Source organism: Crinia signifera, chromosome 4, assembly GCF_055691185.1.
Source record: "Crinia signifera chromosome 4, ASM5569118v1, whole genome shotgun sequence".
NCBI classification, from domain to species: Eukaryota; Metazoa; Chordata; class Amphibia; order Anura; family Myobatrachidae; genus Crinia; species Crinia signifera.
Genome location: NC_139220.1, coordinates 117,223,248 through 117,246,646, shown reverse-complemented (window position 1 = coordinate 117,246,646; position 23,399 = coordinate 117,223,248). Strand labels below are relative to the sequence as shown.

At 39.9% G+C, this 23,399-nt stretch overlaps 1 protein-coding gene across 1 annotated transcript in view; it reads right to left on the bottom strand.

Moving 5' to 3' along the window:
- The window catches only part of LOC146074345 (dynein axonemal heavy chain 3-like), a 1,013,923-nt gene that overhangs the window by 108,213 nt on the left and 882,311 nt on the right, over positions 1-23,399 (bottom strand). Inside the window, 4 exon segments of the mRNA XM_083182299.1 lie at positions 4,947-5,077; positions 6,425-6,628; positions 20,864-21,035; positions 21,138-21,271. Of these exon segments, the coding sequence (XP_083038425.1) occupies positions 4,947-5,077; positions 6,425-6,628; positions 20,864-21,035; positions 21,138-21,271 (641 nt within the window).

Genomic DNA, 23,399 nt, shown 5'->3' with positions numbered 1-23,399 from the left:
AACGCTTCAGAAATCATTTGATGCTTGTCGACTGTCAAATGATTTCAGCCCAGACATTCACTGTGCAAGCGGGGGTGGTGGTTCAAGCGGGTGGCAGTTAGTTGGCTGGCAAAGCTACGAAATTCACAGATTTGCGAGTCAACCAGAATCTTTACTCTCATCTACACTCATTACTTGTTTCCATTTATGGTTACAAGACTTTTTTGTCTCAAAATAAAACTTTCTTCTAGCATCTTTCAAGCTTTTCCTAAAATCTTTTTTACACAAATTTTAGAACCCCCCACATAAACTCATAAGTTATTATACCCAATCACCGCCCTTCTACAAAGTCCACACATAACTTTACATACAATATGCTCTATCTTCTCTTGACACACACACGCATCTCATTGATCTCAGGCCAACAATACTGTGTTACTCAGTCACATAGCCCACCAAAGGCCTTTGCAATATAGTGGTCCAAGTTGCAATATGCAGCACTCATCCTCTGTATCTAATTCTTACTTCCATATAGATTGTAAGCAGGGCCCTCTTACCTATACTTAACTAACTGTTCTCCCTGAAAATCTTTAAGACTCACAATTTTTGGGCAATATAAAGGATTTATGGAAGAGTAGCTAATGAATTGGGTAGAACAGGGGCACAATCTCGTCTCGTTTTCTGGAGCCAGTGACTTGCTTCAGATCATCCCTGTTGTAATCAATTATCAGCTGAGTCTCCCTTACTGGCACTCTCCCAGAGGGGAGATATTAGAATTTGACAAGTATGCTCTTACCTCTCTGTCTGTCATTACCCAGTCTCATTTTATTCCTGGTTTGTTCCCAATTGCAAAGCATTGGAATATACTGGGCTATGCTCATAAATGTAAAAATATATATGACAATAAATAAGTAAAGGGAAACCTCACTCACTGCCATATGTACAATAGTGTAGTTTTATATTTGAAAAACATTTTGTGACATTGATGAAAGCCCTGATTTGTTCATATTGTCTGTATTGTTCTCTCATTCTGAATTGCAATTAACATGGAGATCATTATCAAAGGTGAGTTTTAACGTTATGATTATTATAAATCTTTTTATTAGCATCATATTGTAGCTGCAATACTTCATTAGAGAGTACAATGGTTTCTCACAAATATTCAAATTTCATATTTAAAAGGAGCCAGCGCCTGACTTTTATAGTCAGCCTGGTTCTAGAAGTCTGGGGGAAAAAATGAGAAGGGATCCTCTAAAGTTTTTCAACCAGCACTGGGCTACACTAGCACAGGAGGTAATGCCTCAGCCATATGGGTGACCCAGCGTGCATGTTTTGTTCCCTGTATTTTTTTTAATCAAGGTCAGTTAAAAAACCTAGGGATTATTATTATTAACATTATTATTACTACAACTACTACAGGCTGCATATCTGGATATCCCAAAACCAAGTTATTCCAAAAACTGTAGGGATCTCCCACTTTTTTTATACTTACCCCATCATCCGGTGTCCACGGCGGCCATCGGATTCCTCTTTAGCGGCATCCCCAGTCCCAAGGATGTATTGCGCGGGTGGTCACCGGTGTAATGCTTCCTTGGTACTGGGGATGCCACTAAAGCGGAATCTGATGGCCGTCGTGGACACCAGGAGACACTATGGACATTGGGGGACCAGGTAAGTATGTAAACAAAAAATATTCTGAAATCCGTAATAATCCCTTATCCAAAATGCTTGTGGGATACTCAACCTGTACCACGATTACTATCACTAATAATAATAAAATAATTGTATGTATAAATGTTTATAACATTTTTATTATTCTAAATAAAACAAACATCAGATTATAATAGAGAAGTATTCTTAAACCATAAAACCACAATGCAACTTCAATAAACATATATAAAAAGCTGTCTCTTATGTAATTTACACAGAGCAGTCGCCACCACTAGGCAGCTTTAGGCTTTTGCCTGTGGGTGCCTGCCACTGGAGGGTAGTACTTTGGAGGAAGGCACCCCCCCCCCGTGGAGCCAGGTGACATACACTGTACATACACCATACATATCCCTCACCTCCCCTTGTGGACCGTGTTGGAGGCGCCCGCCCCTTCCCTCCATGGTGCCAAGTGAGCAACAACTGCGGCCGCATCCACCCACCCCCGTGGAGTGGGTGAGCGGTGGGGCGGCCACACATCTCCCCCCCATGGAGCCAAGTGAGTGGCGCATCCACCCCGGCACCTGCAACCCCCCCTGTGGAGCGGGTGAGCGGTGGGGTGGCCGCACATCCCTCCCCTGGAGCAGGTCAGCTGCCGCATACACACCGATTCCCCCCTCCCCGTGGAGTAGGTGAGCGCTGATACCACCTGCACCGTCCCTGAATCTACACTATATGGTAATAGTACATTTTTGTTGCCCATTCTTGGTGTGAAGCTCAAATGATAATGCTCACTTGGACTGATGCTTCTATAGTAAGGATTTATGTAATTAATGGCCTTTATGAGAATGGGTTCTTCATTATACCCTATATAATGCTTTAAGGCACGTGTCTAGCACAGCCGCATTAGAGTGCAGTCTTCCTCTCTTCCCACTGCTACCACTGGCTGCCTGGACACCAGAGTGTCTCCTCTGCCCCAACTAATCAACACAAATATTAACAGCGTAGACAGCTTCTACAAAGCTATATTGAGTTCAGCAATATAAAATTTATACTCAAGATATAACTAGAGATAATTAATGCCAAAAGAAGAATTTTAAAATGGCTTCCTGAAAACATAATATAAACTCTGCTGTATCAAATAATAAGTAGTCAATCCAATTTTTGGTGGAGTGGACTTTGTTGTTACAACAATGTGGACATGCCGCCAACTGCAAGGCATCTTGCACCTCTCAATCTCAACCTGGATTTAGACTCTTTAATTTGCAGCCCTATATTTTTTTGAACAAACTCATGAGAACGAAAACTTCACCAATTGAATAGATACTTAAATGTTAACTAGAGGTTTATAAAAGCAACTAATTGGGTACTTGTGTAGTTTCACGGCGCCACTTTGTTTATTAATCCAGACAGCTCTGTTTACAGTTTCTTAGAAAATTGGCAGCCTGCCAGAGTCCACGTCCTGAGTCTGTGATTGCTGGTTTTCAGACTCCTACACTGTACTAGGCTAGCGCGCGCTCACTCTGTGCTTAATCTGTGTAACTGTTCTAAGCTACGTTATCGGTGAAATAGCGGGGGGGGGGTTTGCGCTGACAGCGGCTGTATTTACAAACTGCTTCTAGTTTGCCACAGTCAGAATTTGAGTCCCAGTCACAAACACACTTTCCAAGCCATCCTGAAGCGTGGCGAGCAGACGTGGTACGCGTCCAACCAACCTTTTCATACCCCCACTATTCACGTTGGCGTGGAGTTTACTTTATATAGTGTGGCGAGCGCAGCGAGCCACCGAGCCCCGCAAGGGGACGCGGATTACTTCACATGTATTCCGCGTCTGCTCGCCACGCTTCAGGCTCGCTGCACTCACCACGCTTCGGGTTTGCCACACTATATAAAATCAACTCCATGCCGACTTGGATAGTGGGGGTATAAAAAGGTCAGTCAGACGCGTACTGTGTCCGCTCGCCACACTTTGGGTTGGCGTGGATAGTGGAGTAAACAAGGACAACAGCTGTTAAGTCAACAGGTGTCATTATTAACAGGTTGACACCCCCTTTGTTAATGGTAACACAATGAACTGTGCTCAGTTTGTGACTCAGGTGAAATAGGTGCTATTTCTAACGCTTTTTCTGAATACTACTGTTACTGGGACGAAACCTCTTGTTGTGGCCAACGAGATGCTGTTAGCGGGTACAGACGCAGTTTGTGACTGAGATGCTACTACAGCGCAAAAAAATAACGCTATGTCACAGATAACCTGGTAACGTAGCTTATTATAGTGACCTTAGTACAGTATAGAACTCTGAAAAACTGACAAGTTTTATACTTTAACTACACACAGACTGAGCCCGCGCGCTGGGAGTCTAATCGTACCAGTGGTTTTTGCCAGTGACCCCGCAAAGAGGAATTTGGGCTTAGCTGCACATGGCACGCCGGTTGTGGTCCAGGTTTCCAACATGGTGCTGGTAAAATCAGGGAGCAAGGCAGAGTAAGCGCTGGAGTGCTCATCTTCAAACTAGCCTTGTCAGGAACTTGCAGACAGATAAGGTAACAAAGGAGCAGATGTGAGTGAGGGTGCAGGTATTAGCTGTGTCATACACAGGTACACTGGGAGCAGGCAATACATTAGTCACAAGATCATACAAAGGAAATCATGGATGCAGTACACTGGGAGCAGACAGGAGAATGGTCACTAGGGTAGCTGGGGTCATGCACAGGAAACACAGGATATCAGACAAGTACTGGGAGTGCTGAAGCTCCTGTGAACCTATACTCTTGCTGGAATTGATTGCCTTATATAGGGAGCTAAGGTCGGGAGTCTCACAGGTGCCTCAATCAGTAAGAGCTGAGCATGTCTCCCTCAGGTGCTGCAATCAGTCAGCAATGCTCAGGTTACACAGATCTGTTTGGCAGCATGGAGCAGAGCTGAACAAACAGGACAAATCACAAACCAGGTAAACACCAAACATACTTGCATGTTTTGACAGAAACTCTGGAGGTGACAGCGCAAGCACAGGGTGGAATTTGTCCACCTCAACTGTCCACTGTCCACCTCAACTGTCCACCTCAATTTGTCCACTGTCCTGGGCTCCCAAAGGGCCCTTTCAACTGGACTGGGCAATGATGTGCCTCTTTTCACACATTTGTTCTCTCAAAATTCAACCAACAATACATAACCAAATGTAGGATTTAACTTTTCATACATGAAAAGAGATTGCATTTATCAGGTTGTCACACTAAAAAATATGTTTACAGAAATATCCAGGCTTCAATATGCCCAGATAACAACTTCCCCACCGTTTAAGAAAGGAAACGTCCTGTACCTGATTTTTGCTCCTTCAAGATACAACTGATTCTTCCTTTCTTCTAAGTCGGGTTTCTCTTCTGCAGCAAGAATAGTTAACAGTTGATGCTCTAAACCTATTGGTGTTATCATAAAATTGATCAGAGTGACCTATAAAAGGTAAAAAAAAGAATAATTATGTGTCCAGACATAAGACTTCAAGAGTAATATATAACAGCCCACGATCTGAAGGCTGTTTTAGAAACTGTTTGATTTTGATTCTATAAGCAGAATCGAATTGAAAACCTGTCAAAATGGAAGAGTGTATACACCCCTTTACAGGCAGCCATTGAAGGGAGTAGAGAATGGATGTTATGTGGCTGGAATGGGGATAGTTGGCTAATAGCCTAGCTCAGTGGTTCCCAATCCTGGTCCTCAAGTACCCCCAACAGTGCATGTTTTGCAGGTCTCCACACAGAATCACAAGTACTATAATTAGCTCCACCTGTGGATCTATTTAAATGTGCCTGAATAATGAGTGCACCTGCCGGGTGACCTGGAAAACGTTGGGGGTACTTGAAGACCAGGGTTGGGAACCACTGGCCTAGCTGACGCATTTTGAACCAGCTGCATGCTATGAGCCCTATAGTAATGCAGAATGGCTGTGGTACACGAGATGCTGACCTCATGTTTTCTGCATATGGAATCATATTTATGGGCTTAGACATGCTTGTGTGTTTGCTGCCACTCCCCATTACTGCCCCCAAATGGTTCTTTACGGTCAATCACTTTATAAATAAACCCTGCATCACAAAAGGTATCTTGGCACATGCTCAGTGTGCTCAGTGTGATCATGATGCATGATGCTTGGACGAGAAGCACGGAACTCCGTAAATATCAACATTGTATAAATCTCTGAATTAAGCCCATACAACCATACCACTTGCCAAACGCTCTCCGTTTACAGTTAAAGATCCTGGATCAATGAACTACTGCTGATAAAAGGATTGATTCATGCATTATTCTGTAAATAGGACAGGTTTGCTCTGTACAGTACCTATTTATGGTCACATGTTATTGTCATATGTAAATGTAGTACATACAGTATATAGACCATCGATAGATAGATAGATAGAGATAGAATTGTATTTCACACTCTGAAACAATACACTGACATATGTTTCCATAGAAGGAGAAATATCTGTCCCCTTAGGTAAATGATCATGTTTTCTCCGTAATATTTGCTAAATGAAGAAACTAACTGTGAAAAAACAATTGTTGCTCTAAAATCTAATTGGAAAAGATATCAGTCACATCTTGCCTGTGCTAATGCACAGCTGTATTATTTTGACATCCACATAAATATGAGAATAATACTGTTCGAAATGGGAAAACAATTCCACAGTCCAATTATAACTTCACAGTACTTCATTCATTATCCCCAATGTATTTGCATTTCTTCCAATTTTACTAATTCCTATAATTTCCTTGTTCAGTGGATAGCAGGAGGAAACATACTTTGACAGACACTTCAGGAAGGTAATGAGGATTTCGGAGGCGGGTGGTCATATAGAGCTTAAAATCCCTGCTGTAATGAATAACAGCCTCCCCAAGACGGATGTATTCCACTCCATTCTGTTTAAACGTCTCTCTCAGCAGCACAGGCTCCAAGATTGGATCAAGCTCTTCTGTGATATTTTCTATTAGGACGGGCGTCCCAAACTAAGGAAATAAAAAGACGTTTTAGGAGGCGAAACGTTTTTTTCAATCACACCAGGCACCTAAACAAAGAATCACTGAATTAATTCAGGGAAATGCTGTCAACCATAATGCAATCTGGTTTCTGTGTTACAGCCTAGATATCTTGGGAATCGGAGTGACAGATTTGTTAACCAAATAAGAAATTGCAGAATTCCATGTTATTTATTTGCTTTATTCCAATCCAGTAGCATTTCTATTTGGTATGCCGGTAGCATCTGTATATAAAAAAAAGATACAAATACTCTGTATTAAAATAGGTGATATAACTATATTGAATATGTGCAGAGAGCCGCTAGCTGTCAAAGTGCTTAATATGAGAGATTTGTCAGCCGTTTGCTTTATCGATTCCCCTTGAACAGAATGTCGCTGGTGGCCTTTGCTTTATTCCAGTAGAGGTCATGTGGTGTAAAAGCACCAAAATATGCTCTTGCTGCAGGAGTAATGTTAATGAGCATAAGGTCACAACAATCAGATACAGCACTGTAATAATGCAATGACAAAATAGAAAATACATGACTAAAAGAGAAATGAAACTGAAGTCAAATGAAAAGCAAGGATTTTTATTTTCTAATAGGAGACAACACAGTTGAATCTACTGGTAATTCTGAACTGCTAAAACGGTTACTGTTAAATACATGTACTCATTGGAGGACTTGCGAAGCTTTGCAAGCCAACTAAACGTCGCCCTCATAAACATCCATCCCCCTCACGCGACGAATGTTCTCACACGCATGTGAATGGATGTTTTGCATAAACAGGGGCCAAAATCATTTGATGGTCATATGATGGAGCGTGCAGATCAGAATGACCTCCATTATATGTTGCCCTGTGAAATGGTTCATATTCATATGGGCAACTGTGAGAGCAAAATAGCATTATTTCCAGACAATACAGTATGTTGCTGCTAGTATCAAATCCCCCTAAGTGAAACTTGCTAAAGCATCAAAAAGAAAAAAAAGGTGAATTCACCAATTGCAACCTATCAGAGTCTATTATTTTTTATTGTATCCTAGAACATGATAGACAGAATCTGATTGGTTGCTAAGGGCAACATAACCTCTTTTCATTTTTATAAACTTTATTAAATTTACCACCAGTGTCAAGTCCTGCCATCAGAGCTGTCCCTAGCTAATTTGCTGCCCTAGGCAAGAATTTGTTTGGTGCCCCTTAGCACTGTCTCTAGTTCCACCCCTGACCAATTGCTCCTTATGCACAAAACACTACACTGTATGACTCCTTATTCACACTGCACCACACAGTAATGTCATTAATACAGTACATGTTACGCCACACAGCATTGAACCTTATAAATATAATGCCATGTAATAATAGAGACCCTTACATATTATACCACATATTAGTAATGCCCTTATACACATAATAAAACACAGTAGTTCCCCTCATACATTATGCTGCACATTAGTAATGTCCTCAAACACATAATGCCAAATAGGAATGCCGATTACACATTATGTTACACATTAGTAATGTCACAGAAAGCTACACAGTAATGCCACTTACACATATGCCACAAATTATTACAACTCCCCCCCCACCCCCCAACCCCGCACAGCACTCACATGGCCTGAAATCTTCAGATGTTGGGGGTTATTCTTGCGGATTTGCAAGGCTGTGAATTCGCAGCCTTGCCATTCCACCAAACCTGCCTTGCGAATAATGTCCTGGCTACCATCCATTAGAGATTCCCTCACGGGCCTGCGAATTGATGTTACACATCTGCCTCCCCACGCCCCCCCGCCCACACACTTTGGTGCATGTGCCCGGCACGCATCTGGCATACGCACATGCGCAGAAATTACCATGCGGATGTGCATACACCCACCATCGGAGCCACTGTGAATATTCTGGTCCATGCAACGAACCAGCATGAGGTACATTGACGCCACAAAAGCCCAATGGGAGGAGGAGCTGCTGTTGCTAAGCATGCAAAGCAGCCCTCCTTTGGGGAAGGTGGCCATATAAGTTACTACCCACAGCGGTCCACCCTTTGTCTGGTCCCTGCACTTGCATTCCTGCTACTGGCTCAGATGTATGAGCTGCATGCCCCTAGGATTTCCAAATGTCCTAAGCATTTGTCTAATTGACCTAGTTAAAACGTCCTGGCAGTCTCCCACCTACAGGTAATTACATCTTGACTTAATAAATACCTACCTATCAAACCAATTGGAAAGACCTTGGTCATATACAGTATAAAGTGGTTACAAGTCCTGCCATTGCTAAAGTTGCAGATCAATTTTCCAGAGTTGCCTGCTAAGCAACTGGATCTAAGCCCAGCCTGAATTGTGTGACATTACATTTTCAGCAAGATAAGTTATAATGGTAAAGAGCATTGCAAAGTGGCAGAATTTGAGCTTGAGAAAATAATTAAGCTCTCTTTCTCTGGAGTGAATATGTAGATGTGGAAATGAATGAGATTATATAGTCAATTAGTCCTAAAAATAGAATTATCTTTTTATTCTCCTCATTCTGAATTAATAGGCAAATTTCGCTGAACTCCTCTGCTTAGATCTTTAGGTGCTGGTGGTCACCTCAGTGATCCTCTTAATGTTCATAACACCGCCCCAAAAAATTAAACAGGAGGCATACCATAGTATAAAACCATACAAATGTATTACACAACACTATAAAACACAGATAAAAATGTCTCCATACCATAAATTACCTTCAGTGAAAGTCTACTGACTGAATTTCTCTCAAGGAATATTGCAATAGAGGCCCAATATGCAGCCTTGTGAGACAAACAGTATAAGGTCCTAAGTCAGCATTTTCAGAATGTCAATATTCCATACCTCCCAACATTACCCTCTCCAGGAGGGACACAATGCTCTGCTCCTGCACTTCCCTGGTAATGTATGATTGCCATCACCTGTGGTGAAACAGCTTTCTTATCAATTACCTAGCTCCTCACAGGTGATGGCAATCATACATTACCAGGGAAGTCCAGGAGCAGAGCATTGTGTCCCTCCTGGAGAGGGTGATGTTGGGAGGTATGATATTGTGAATGTTATACCTAGTTTTATCCCTAATTACAAGTGTCAACATTTAGACTGTTGACATTCTCAGTGTACAAATGGTTAAGAGCCCAGTATTTTGATCGTGCGCGCATTACATCAACATTGACATAATGGCTGTCAGCATGTTATTTGTCAACTTTGTAAACATGTTGGCATCCTGATTGCTGACACTCAAAACATGTTGAATTATTGATGTTGACATTTTGATTGTCACCATTCTGTCAACATGTTGACTAGAACCTGAATTCTTTGATCTGAGATAAGACATTAATATAGTAACTGTGATCTGGAACTTAGATTTACAAAATACATAAGATATTTTCTCTTTGTAGCTCTATTACCCACATCATTCCTTTTTTTCCAATTCTTGTCATGGTGGCAAAATAAAAAAAGCCATATTAAAACATGGGTAATCTCACAGTTCCCTTCTTTTGGGTGGGTGACACATTGACTTGTGGGTAATGTGTAAGCAGGCAGAAGGCAGTTGATATTTACAACTGAAATCAGTGTCAAAATCTTTATAAGAAAATTGTATTGATATACTTGCACCTCAGGCACAATCTAAAGTTTTCAAAGCATCAGAAAATACAGAATTTTATATTTTAATATATATTGCATAATGGTGTCTTGCCTTTTATGTGCACCCCAGAGATTCACCCTTTCTATTCTCTATTTTAATCTTCTTTCATCTGAGTTGACTGTGGTCTCGTTACCCATCTACCTCTGATTCTCTCCCCTTCCATGCTTCTGTTCACCTGCTGTTTAAATGCTTTGTGTCTTCACTTTGTCCAATTTATGTCTGTACATCTAAAGTTTTATTTACTTCATTGTCCTTGGGGCTTTAATACAGGATTTCAAATAGATAATGCACGCTCTTACATTTTAAAACTTATATTGTTATTGTTTTTATTTGAGAATGCTTCTTTTTGGATAAACATATGTTAAAAGCCTTTTCTTTCTGTCTCACTGATGTAAACTTTATTTGATTGTGTAAAAAACAAAGGGGAAGTGCTGGGGTTAATAGATTCAATGTACTTGTGTCTATCAGTTTCAAATGAAACTGGGCTGGGGTTGATGTTGCCGGGAGCAATAACTGTGGGCTAGGTGTTGTAGATGATGTCCAAAGTTAATTAGCGGCATATCATGGAGAGTGAAACTGTCTCATAGGGAGGGGGTGCTTAAATCTGGCTGACTTGAGGCTGGGAGTTCGGTATTAAACAGTAGTAGCTTACCATGGTGTGTCGGTGAATCTGCATGCATATTGGTCAGTGATCCATGCAGTGGAGGTAAGAGGGCATGAGAGGGATTTATAAATAAGGAGGGCTGGAGACTAGTGCTTCAGTAAAAGCACAGAGGCCCTTATTCTGATCGGTGCGGCCCGATCAGAATATGCGGCCTCAATCGTGCAGGCGAATCCCCGCCTTCCATACGGATCGCCACCTGCCGTCCGTATGCGGATATGTGGCGATCCGCATGAAATTGGACGGGGATACGCCTCCTCCGTCTTGGGAGCAGCCCCTGCATTCGATGGTCGCCGAACATCGAATGCAGGGCCGCACGCTCCACCAGGTCCCGCAACACAAGACCACACGGACACTTGTCCGTGTGAAATCATGTATGGGGGCGGGCAGCTGACATCCGGCGATGTCAGATGCCCGCCCCGTACCCACGCGTCACGGCCTCATTACCATGCATACGCCCCGCGTTTGCATGGGAACGCCCATGAAACGCGGGGCGTATGCATAGGGTAATGAGGCTAAGTAGCCCCTCACGCCCCTCTACGCCCCCTGTGCGGCGTATAAAGAATCCGTGCGGCGAAATCGCCTGCACATGTGCAGAGTGACCTCTGCACATGCGCAGACGATCAACATCGGCGGTCCGTCCGCATGCGGGAATTTCCGCACCGATCAGAATAAGGGCCAGAGTTATTACAGAGCTAGTAGTTCAATGAAGATCAAATAACAGAAAAAAATCTGGATGAGGGCAATATACAATTACCAGTGTGTGGGGTGGTGGTGGGTGGCTGTCCCAAATGCATTTCGCCCCGTTAAGGACTGTGAAAAATTATTAGGTCAACATTTTCTAAAGCTTCTAAAAATTAAAAAAGAGGTGAAGTTGCCCATAGCAACCAATCAGATTCTGTCTATCTTTTCTCTATTGCATTCTAAAAAATGAAAGACAGATTCTGATTGGTTGCTATAGTAAAGCTATAGTAAATTTACCCCATATAGAGAAAAATACTAAACAGTTATTTTATGGCAGTGTTGAAATTTATGCACAAGTGAGTTTGACGTTTGCACCTTCAATGGTGATGTGTAGCAGTTTTAAAAACTCTAAATCACATTCGTTTTACGCTAAATCGCATGTGGTTGTATAGGAACATAACATGTTTAACACTGAGCTGTATGTACTGTAGGTGGGCACAAGTAACTACCGATACATGGCCCTGTGCTAAGTAACAGTCATATGAGATTCTGTTTTGAATTGGCTGCCCATGAAATAACTGGCAAGGCAGGAGCTCCCCAGTTGCAGTCTGGTTCATATCTATGCTTTTATTGTACCTATGGATCATGTCTGGCTAAGAAAACAAGATGGTACTTAGGTTTATTTATTACTCTGCACTACAGAAAAAACTGGAGCACCATTATTTATTAAGCTTAAATAAAGGACACTATTTATTATATTTCAAAAAGGGGCACCATTATTTATCAGATTAAAGAAAGTGCACTATTATTTCATAATTAATCCAATAAGGACATAGGGTTCATTTTATTTCCTGTCACCCATCAGCCACAGGCACTAAAGCCAAACTTACTACTACTTAGTTACTTACTATTAGGTTGATCATCTCTAAGAGTGGGGGTCCAAGAGGACTCTGCCTGATGCTTGGTAGGACAGCACACCATAGAAGAGGAGGGCTTATTTAATAATGGCTGCTCCTGCATTTTGTTATTTTTCCTTTTTTGACAAAGTTTGATATTTGTATTTATCTTTTTTGACAAAATGAGTTGATAAAGTGTAGTGTAAAGCCACACTTCTCCATTTCCTGATTTAGCGCTGACAGACTGTAAACCAACAACAAAATGGCAAAAAAAAAAACCCTGTGGTTTGTATAAAAAGGGAAAATAAGTTAGAATGGTTTTATTACTAAGTTCCCCAGCAATTACTTGCTATGGGAAATGGTAGACAATTCCAGATATACGTTATTTTGCCAAAATAAACTAGGAGCTTAAAAAAGGGCAACTCACCTTGTGTATAGTTACCTCATGTAAATTGCAAATTTTTGGGAATGGCAACAAAGGCTACATTAAAAAAATCTAAGAGATTTCCTTTTGGATGATTGTCTCTAGGCCATTGGTTCCCAAACTTGCTTGACCAGGGCGCCCTAGAATATCAGCATTTGTTCAAGGCAGCCCTAGTAAAAAAAATCTTATGATTAAATAAAAAAAAGTAAATTGTGCTTAGCTGTCCCCCTCAGGTTCAGTTATGTGGTGTGGAACATAGCTGTGGTTCTAATTGTCCATAATTGTTATGGTTGGCAGCCACCAGCACTGCTTTTGCATATCATTTGAGCATAAATAATTTGTTTTGGTAGTGGACCCCCAATCGGAGGCACTCTTGCAAACATCCCGAGGCACCTCAGGGTGCCTAGGCACACAGTTTGGCAACCACCACTCAAGGCAAAACAAAATTAACTGCAAGCCATGAAGTTGGTCAACAGGATAAATTCATCTACTGTATTTCTTTCTTTTTTTCAGAATTTTTTTTCAGAATTAAGATAAAAATAGAGTGTGTGTGCTATAGAAATGTATCGCAGCTATGATGTAGAGAAGTATTACAGGTTGCTGTGGAGAAATTGTTAGCAGAAATTGTATATCGAAATTATCTGCACAACTGAAACGGTGACAACATTGCCAAATGGAAGATAGCGTGAAATCACTGTAAACTAGCTGCCACCAACTGCAGGGCAGGACAACAGCAGAGACAGACAATAAAGGTAAAATAATTGTACAATGAGTGGTAAAGATGCATTGCTTCTATCGTCATATTTTCAAAATTTTCCTAACCAACAAAAATTGGAGTAGGGAACTGTAACAATATTGCACATCCAGATAATAAACTATGAATTATTAAATGTGTCTTCTATATTATAACAGATTCTAGAGATTCAAAATGACACCCTTTGAGTACTGCTTTATACTACTGTATATCCAGATTTAAGCTTCATATAAAGCGTCAGATGCACTATGCTTCAAAAGTGATAAAATGGAGAGTCACAGACTGTGTTTGAAAAATGTCAGACAGAAGCTTATTGGTTGGTTGGTTGGTTGATTGGTTATCACTCTCCATTTTATCACTTTTGAAGCTTAGTTTATCTGGCCCAAGGTGTTTTAAATATCAAGGGATTTTGTCCATGTTATAAGAATATGTCTAGCAAGAAAAGAGGCCTGGGAACTAGCTAGGGTGACCAACTCATCCCTTTAATCCGGGACACATATTAATTACACAGGTTCTGTGGCAGTTTAAAACCAGGTGAAATGGAGTCTTGAGGTGTGGCAGTTTAAAACCAGGTGAAAGCCAGCCACAGAACCTGTGTAATTAATATGTGTCCCGGATTAAAGGGATGAGATGGTCACCCTAGAACTAGCATTAAAAACGAGGATATTTGTTTGACATACAGTTTCCAAGAAATGCGAATAATCTGCATGTTGTGTCTAGTGAAATCGCATAGATCAAGAGGGATGGTCAGAATTGCAAAAGTGTGTCGAGGGAGAAAGGCAAGGAGGCTAAAATAAGTAAACCTATTCATGTAACGGACCCTATGAGACATGGAAATAAATGTGAAATACACACAGTGGGGGATGGAATAAATTGCCACAAATGCATTGTCAACATTTTACTTGATGGGCGTAATAAGCAGAAAATCCAGTGCTACATGTGTTGATCAATGACCACAGAGGAGACCAAAATGGGTTCATTACTGGAAGTTCCTCCAAAATATAATTTATGGCCTGTATCGTGGGAGAACCAGAAACCACAGTTTCTGAAGCCATGTAAGGAAAGTTAATATTGTGAGGATGAGTAGTGATAGAAATGTTATCTTCAGAGGTAGTGTCCATTGAATCATCGATTTCTGGGTGACTCTGTGACATAGTAGGTGAGTGGTGAGCCAAGGGAGACTGTTCTCTGTCAAAAGAGAAGCATTATCTGGTTAAACTTTTTCTCAAAGTAGGGTAATAAAATCTTGGAGAGCTCTACTGCCAGCTGGGCAGCGAAAGCATTACTATCCATCACTAAATGCATGACCATTACTCCTGGTATGCCTGATGAAATACCTGCAATGGAAAGTGCACCACTAAAGACAAGTACTAAGGTTTATAAACCTTATGAAGAGTTAGTCGACCAAAGAGATCGAGTAAATAAACAAATACCCGGCTCCTTAAATTTTGTGCAATTTCCGATAGTAGCACTAATTTGCCAAAGAAATCTTTAGACTAAGCAAAATAACTACAATAGTTGGCACTACCAGTGTTGGCTCTAGCTATGCTGACATGATATGAAATGGTATCTGCATAAACCATGACTATGCTGAGGTTTTTCAAGCATATAAATAATAAAAAAGGTAGGTACATTAATACATATTGAAACAGAACTATGTTTGTTATAATTAGCAACTCACTGCAGATACAATAAGATACTAACAAATATAGGTAAACTTGCAATGTGAGGGCAGAGTTGACCATTCAATATCTGTTAAAAGGAGTTGTAATAAATGTATAAGTTCCTGTATATTATGGAACAGTACCAAAAGAAAGAGGCTACTTCAGTATATGATTAGCAGTTGTGATAACTGTTCACGTCCACTGCAAGTAGTGTCAATGCAGAATCCCAGCTGAACTATCCTTACTCAGGACTGTCTTTAACCAGGTATCCACTCAGTCTGTTTTCACTCAGTGCATGATACTGCTCTGAACTCACCACTCCTGAGGTCAGATGTGTTGTCAGCAGAGGGCCTACTGCAGTAGTAATTAAGAGAAGAGAGTGTATATCACCAGTGCTGTATCTTCGCTGCCAGACTCAGCATGCACCCACAAGCACTGGAGCTCCATTTTCTTCAAGGTTGTAATGCTATGGCTGTGGACTTTGCCTTCCGAAAAGGTGCGGAAGTTTTCCCGGTCAATTCCATCCTCTTGGGGAAGAAGTGTGTAACCCTGCTCACCTCTCCAGCTTCTATGGATCTCCTGCTGACATCTTGCGGAATGAGTGGTGGCCAACTTCTACAATAGCTGAGGGATCCACACAGCTTTCCTCCAGTGTGTTCACAGTTGTTGTCTTCTCCCTCTGGGCGGTGTAGCCTATGAGTGTCTGAGAGGAGTGGAGCAGCAGCCATCTCCCTTCCACTGAAGTTTCCTCTGCCACCAACACCGCACTGACACATTGTGGGCTTGGTGTCCCCAGAGTAATGAATACACTCTCTGCGGTCAAGTACTCTCTGTGGGTTCTGTTTTCACATCTGACCAGTAAGGTTATCCCACCAGTAAGGTTATATGTCACTGCAGTCATGGCAAGATATTTGCAGAGCTAGGCAGGAGTATTAAGGTCAGGAGCGGTCTCACCCCAACACCAGTTTTCACCCTCCCAAGTGGCGGTCAAGCAGGCATTTAATGTTAAAGGCCGGATTCCGGTGGAAAAAAGTCCTCCAAACTCCAAAAGGGTATCAATAGATTCCTCCCATGATAGGCAGAACAATTATATAAGTTCTCATCCTGGATGGTATGGTAGGGGATGGAAGAGGATGAGATAACCCTCAGTCAGGTGCATGCATAAAAAGCGGTGATACCAGATGCCCCGCCCACCAGAAGTCTAAACTTACTTTTTGGTTGTCGGATTTCTTCAAATATTTATTTAAGACATCCAGAATACTTTTAACAAAATCCTTTATTCATAGAAAATATATCATAGTGCAATCTCAGTGACCTCAATTTTATATTTTTTATTGTTTAGGCCTCAAATTAAACCCCTAGAAACTCATAATAAAAAATAAATTCTACTTTAGGTTATTCCCTCTCTTCTCCTTTTCCCTCAAGTACAGCTGACTAATACCTAGATCAAATTCTGGTTATCCACTTTAATGTCCTCTGTCTCAGTAAATGAATGATATTTTAATTACAAGGATTATGAGTAATGAAAAGATAGAAAATAGATCAAATTTTTTTTTAGAACAAATAAATCTAGAAATATAAGGAAAGGTATAACTCCAACATCACACTCTGCCAAAAGTCAACCAATTTATATTCAATTTGTATTACTGTGTAGTTGGCAAACATGTTGACATATAGCTTCTATTGTAGAAAAACATCCAGCTGTTAAAATTAAGCCACTAATCTACAATGGATGGTTTGCATTTTTAGTGTAAAACTGTTAGCAAAACCCCCATGAGGCTGAGATTCGCCTATTTTGCTTCTTGGTGAAGTGAAACGGACTTGAAAGAAAAATAAAAACTGTGTCAGTCTCACTCTGTGCCAACTGACCCCATGGGAAGAAGCAGACAGATTCCCAGCTCCAGCGGGTCTTTTTTTAAAGATTTTTTTTTATTTCTATAAAACCTCAAGGCAGACTTGTTCAATGATGTAGAAATAACAATTCTACCTACATAAAGGAGTCTGCACAATGAGCGGTCTTTCGATTTAACCTAGGCTATATGAACAGTGTTCTATTTATTTATTTTTATATTACACTAAAGATTGTTTACATTGTACTTTAAAATATAATACAATATATCTATGACCAATGGAGCACTATAACATTTACTGATTGTTTAAGAAGTGCCAATGGAGAACCAGCTTGGGTTATAGTTTCCATTGTTGTTATTATTATTTATAATTTTTTGTTGTTGTGATTATTATTATTATAATAGAATGGAATAGAATTCCTTTATTCATCTCACAATGGAGAATTTCACATTGTTACAGCAAAGTGCATAGTAGAGATAGAATAAATAGCATAATAAAAACACACATAAAAAATAAATAAAAGAAAAACCAAAACAAAGTACAGAACCATGGTAAATAAAATATGTAAATATATATTACTATATATTACACATGATTGGCATAACGTAAGAAGTCTGCTGGGGACCATGGTGGTTATATAGTCTAACCGCAGCATTAAGAAAAGACCTGCTGTATCTCTCCATAAGACATAGAGGGTGAAGCAATCTATCACTAATAGGAACTACTTAATTCCGACAAAATGTCCTGGAGTGGGTGGGACAGATCATCCAACAAGGATGCTAACTTGCCAATTATTCTCCTTTCACCCACCACCTCTACCTTATCCAAAACAGAACTTGCTTTCTTAACCAGTCTGTTTAGTTTCTTGCTATATGCAGACAAAATGCTGCTGCCCCAGCAAACCACCCCAAAAGAATATAGCTGATGCCACCACAGAGTCAAAGAAAGTCCTCAGCAGTGCTCCCTGCACCCCAAAAGACCTCAATCTCCTCAAAAAGGAAAGTCTGATCTGCCTCTTCATATACAACAGAGTTATCAGTCCAGTCCAGTTTATTGGTCAGGTGAAAACACAGGTACTTATAAGATTTTACAATCTCAATATCTGCTTCCTGGATCCTCACCGGTGAAGGAGGAGAGGGTTGACATCTCCTAACATCAACTACCAGCTCCCTAGACTTTTCTGTATTAAGCTGGAGATGATTCTTCTGACACCAGAGTATTAATAGTATTACTACTACTACTCTTATTTTTAGGCTATTAAAATTCTTCCAGTTGTAAAAAAAAATCATACATTTTCATCAGACAACCGGTGTTTATTATTTTGCTTAACTTAAAAGTAGAAAATAATTTAAGAGCTGCAGGATTATAATAATTTAGAACCACTACAAGTCTTCTCTGTTTTTTAAGAGTCACGGCTTTCTAAAATTACCACTTGGTTAGCTCCCCCATGTTTACACTAACTACTCCAGCTTAAGTTATATTCTAATTGGCTGGCATTTACCAAAGGATTCACAATAATAAAACTAAGGGTACTTTCTGCTTTGCAAATCCAGTTGACTCTGAATTCCCATACTATACAAGCTAAATATTTAGTACATGTGTTAAATATTTTAAACACTAACTTGCAACAATTACTGCATGACACATACTGTGTTTCCGGGTTCAGAAGCCCTGAATCAGTATTTTTAATATATAGTAAAATATCAACCTGTAGCCTGCCATTTTAAAGGATTGTGACATCCTTTGTCAGCTCTCAAATGCTTTTGATGGATCTTCAGGCTTTATACACTTTATCCTAAAGGCCTGAATGATAAACTGAATTGGGATAGTCTGCTCTGATACGCCTATGTTTTAACATGTATTTAGGCTGTTAGCCACATATTGCGGTTTATGCTGCATTTTTTAATGGTTATTCTTTCTGTATGTTTTGTTTTTCCACTTGTTTATATAGGTGCCTGTGCTCTGGGATAACACTGTGGCCATTTCCGGATATCTCCCGCTATGAAAAGCAAGCGGGTAGGTTGCTTGGCAACTGCTAGTTGTGCTCACCCAGAAGTGCGTCATTTTCCGGCTTTTGGTGAACGGGCTCCGGCGTGCATGGGACCCGTGAGCAGTGGACACTGTTTAGGGGGTGTAAAGGTATTTTTTATATCACTGTTTGTTTGCTGTAGGTGTATAACCTGAGGAAGGGACTGATACCCTGAAAGCTTGTTATGTTTTAATACACCAGTTTTACCAACATTATTTTGCCTTTCCGAGTGCCGTTATTTCTTTGGAATTTGAAGACAAAAGGGGTGCCTCATGGTGTAATAAACTTCTTTTTTAATGACCCAGAGGATAGTACTCATACCAAATTGATCATCTGGAGTGGGCTAACAGTACCACGTGATGTTTTATATCTACCGCATCGGCATATACAGCATTAGGTCTCCTCGGCAGGACTCCGGGACCTCCTCCACATACATGGCCGCACGCCGGTGACCCTTTCATTTGCCTATGACAGAAAGCTGCCAATGGGGTAGTACAAAACAGATTCTTTTTTTCAGGATGCCAGGAGCAACAGGCACCCTTTAGGTATTTATTGTGTGAATTTGTGCTGTTCTGTACAGTTGGATTGTGCCTCACGACGGGGGTTATAAGCTGAAAGTTTGCTAACACAATATGTTATTTGCATTATTCACGATTCTGGAGTGCTGTTATTTTTGGAATTATGTATTACTAATAAAAATTATTATTGTAAATAAAACAGGGGTAAGGATATATTCAAGCGCTGTCTGTATGTGTTCTCTTCACTTCTCCCGTCCTCGTGAGTCGATATGCGGAAAAAGGAAAAGAACACAATGTGTGGGACTGTATTTAAACTTTAAAACACACAAGGGAAATGGAAATAGAACGTACCACACTCACAAGGGGAGTGTGTATTTCAAATACGTAAAGGTATCTTTTTTTCGATTTAGAATCTTTTTCAAGGCTTCTTCTTAAGCCTTGAAAAAGATCCTTTTTCCGCATATCGACTCACGAGGACGGGAGAAGTGAAGAGAACACATACAGACAGCGCTTGAATATATCCTTACCCCTGTTTTATTTACCATTGTTTTACTTGTTTTGGTTGAACAAGTTCTAGTTTATATTGAGCTGCTTTTCTGTTTCCTTTGCGCCTTTGAAACCTCCAGTATTTCATATTAAAAATTATTATTGTTATTTATAAGACATTTTTAATATGCGTATGTAGCCTTCATTCATATAAGGCTAATGAGTGATGCAATTTTATTAAATTGGATATTTAAATGTACTTTTAAAAATACTTAATCAAATAAACAAATTTCTTGTAACAAGGACCATTTTGCAGGCATAACATTCAAGTCAACACTATACCGTACATGCAGTCAATTGTTCATAATATTTTCAAAATGATCTAAATAGGCAGAAAGCCATGAGATGAGTGGTGAACAGGTGCCTTGGGGTCATAAATCATAATAAAGAGCTTGACAAGATGACAGAGACTAACAAGGTAATTATAACTTAAACAGTGTAACGTGTAAAGAATTAACTACATTTTCCTTTTGCTTTTCAGCTTATAGTTTTTGTAATATTCACACAAAAATAAATGATTTCAAGCAAGGAAAACACATTTAATCTCTTAGTACCTGTATACTGTTTCCAACTGTTCGGAGATAGTCTGAGTCAGTAGCTTTGCAGATCTGAATTTTATTTATTTTTTCCATGTTTTTTATCCATTTATTTGCTTGACCTTGAGGGTCAATCATAAGAGGCCAACGCTGAGCTGACGTCATAATAATAGCATTTTCTATTGAGAAACTGAGAAAGAAAATCAGATTTGTAAGGTTTTTTTTTTTTTTCCTGCATTTATTACATCTTTTACTCAAAACAATCTGTTGGAAAGCAGAATAGCTGACATACTTATCTTTTGGCAGCCCATGAAATTGCCATTCCATTATTTTTACATGATCTCCTAAGGTGCCCGAAAGTGCAAATCCATCAGACACAGGAATGTTTTTGTCTCTACATATATTGAACCATTCTTTTAAAATTTCCTTAAGGGACAAAAGAAAATGACATCGGTAAGTTCCAGAAAACTGTGAGTGTAATAAACAATTATTTACAATTTTAGAAGAAATAACGTGAATTAAGCAATTTGCATGAACATTTGAATTGCACAATTTTCAAAAACAGACAGAACTTCAATAAGTCCTTTTATTTTAGAAACATTTTACAAAATTGTGTGTGCTTTAAACCAATAAATTACTCAATATCTTCATATGGTCTTTTTCTGTTGTCTATATTTCAAATAAAGAAGCATATGGTTTATTAATAGAGTTCATATAAAATATATAGAGTATATAAGCCTCAAGGATAGATAATTTTACTAAGCTCTACAGACCTAATGTACACTTTAAACACTGGTATGCATCCAGAGCTTCCAATGTTATTCTTGCCATTAGATGAAATAAAGCATTTTTGTTTCTACCCTAAAGGGTCCCACATAATCAGGAATCAAGACAATTTCCTGTTCTCCTGATGCCTGGGTCAGGTCATATGGGAAATTCAAAATGTTGGAAATCCTCAATTTTATGATTCTTGGGATTGGCAAATCAGAGATTTTAAACATGAAGGTTTTTTTCCTGATTCTCCAAAAGATCGACCATCATCAATGTCCTCCTTTTGCCATTTTTGGTAGCTGAATGGTGGATTGAATCAGCATCAGGGAATCTAACTCTTGATGTATGCTCCACATAAATCAATGTATGAATTAAGATGTTGTATGATGTTATTACAGAACTGTATGTAATTTTTTTAGGCAATTCCTTTCACCAATATATATTTAAATACTGTACACAGTGGCGTAACTAGAAATCTTGCGCCCCCCTGCCAATAAAATTCAGTAAGAGCAACCTTCGGTGTTGCCGCCACATACCCTACCCTCCCCCAAGAGAGATCTACCTTCAATGTACGGTCGCCTCATCCACAGCTTGTCTCTCCCCTGACTGTACAGAAGCTGCCGCAGGGCGTCCTGCTCGGCGCTGTACATATGGCGCCACCGGGCTTTCTGCTCCCCGCTCATCCCCGCTTGTCCCGACACCCTCTCCAACAAGAGCTGCTGGGCTACAAGGGGACACATGCCAGGCGGACCTCCCGTAAATGAAAGCATGGGGGAGAACACTGTAGCCTGTGCAGCTGCAGGCTTTTCATTGTATTCTTTTATGACAGCTTCCGACTGTCATCTTCTGCCTGTATGGCAGATCGGCACTGCAGCAGAGTGGCCAGAGACTCTGGTCCACCCACAGCCCCTACTTTCATTTTGACTCCGGCTCCCACAGATCACTGCATCAGGACTCTGCGCCTCCGTGGCACTGGCTCCCCCCCGCCATGGCTAGGGCTGCGGAGCCATAGCTACGCCACTGACTGTACATAGACATTTTACAGTCTATAAATCATATAACAATGATCATTTTAAGAAAGAACATTCATTTGATTGTTAATCACATCCTATGAAATTAAAAGTTACTAGAACTACATAAAGTTATGTTGATTATAGTAGGGTAACATTATAAATGACATTAAAGTATGAAAATTGCCAAGTAGGTACACTTCACTTGAAATTACAACACCCACTTGAAATAATCTTAATCACAAACAAGCATACTGTGATTCTTTTCCATTTTTAAATTGTGTGTTTAGTGTTTATTGCCAGATCATTTCCTGCTTAATAAAGCATGATGATTTTGAATAAAATTAAATTGAGGAAAAGCATAGGCTATTCTTGTCCTTATGTCACTGTACTGTAGTGCTTTTTTATCAAAGCCTTCCAGATGGAATAATACATTACCAGACGAATTTAAAAAAATGCATAAAATCTACTAAATTAAAAAAAAATTAACATTAGATTACCCTAAATATATTTTGATATATTCTATAAAAATCATTTGAAAATGATGATGCATAATGTTTACAAGGTATATATTACATTATACGGAACAGCGTAATTTGCTGTGATGATACTGGGTATACTTTAGACAGGCCAGATGCACTAAGCTTCAAAAGTGATAAAATGGAGATTGATAAAAAACCAATCAATCAGCTACTGCCTGACATTTATCAAACACAGCCTGCGATAGGACAGGTAAGAGCTGATTGGCTGGCTTTTTATCACTCTCCATTTTA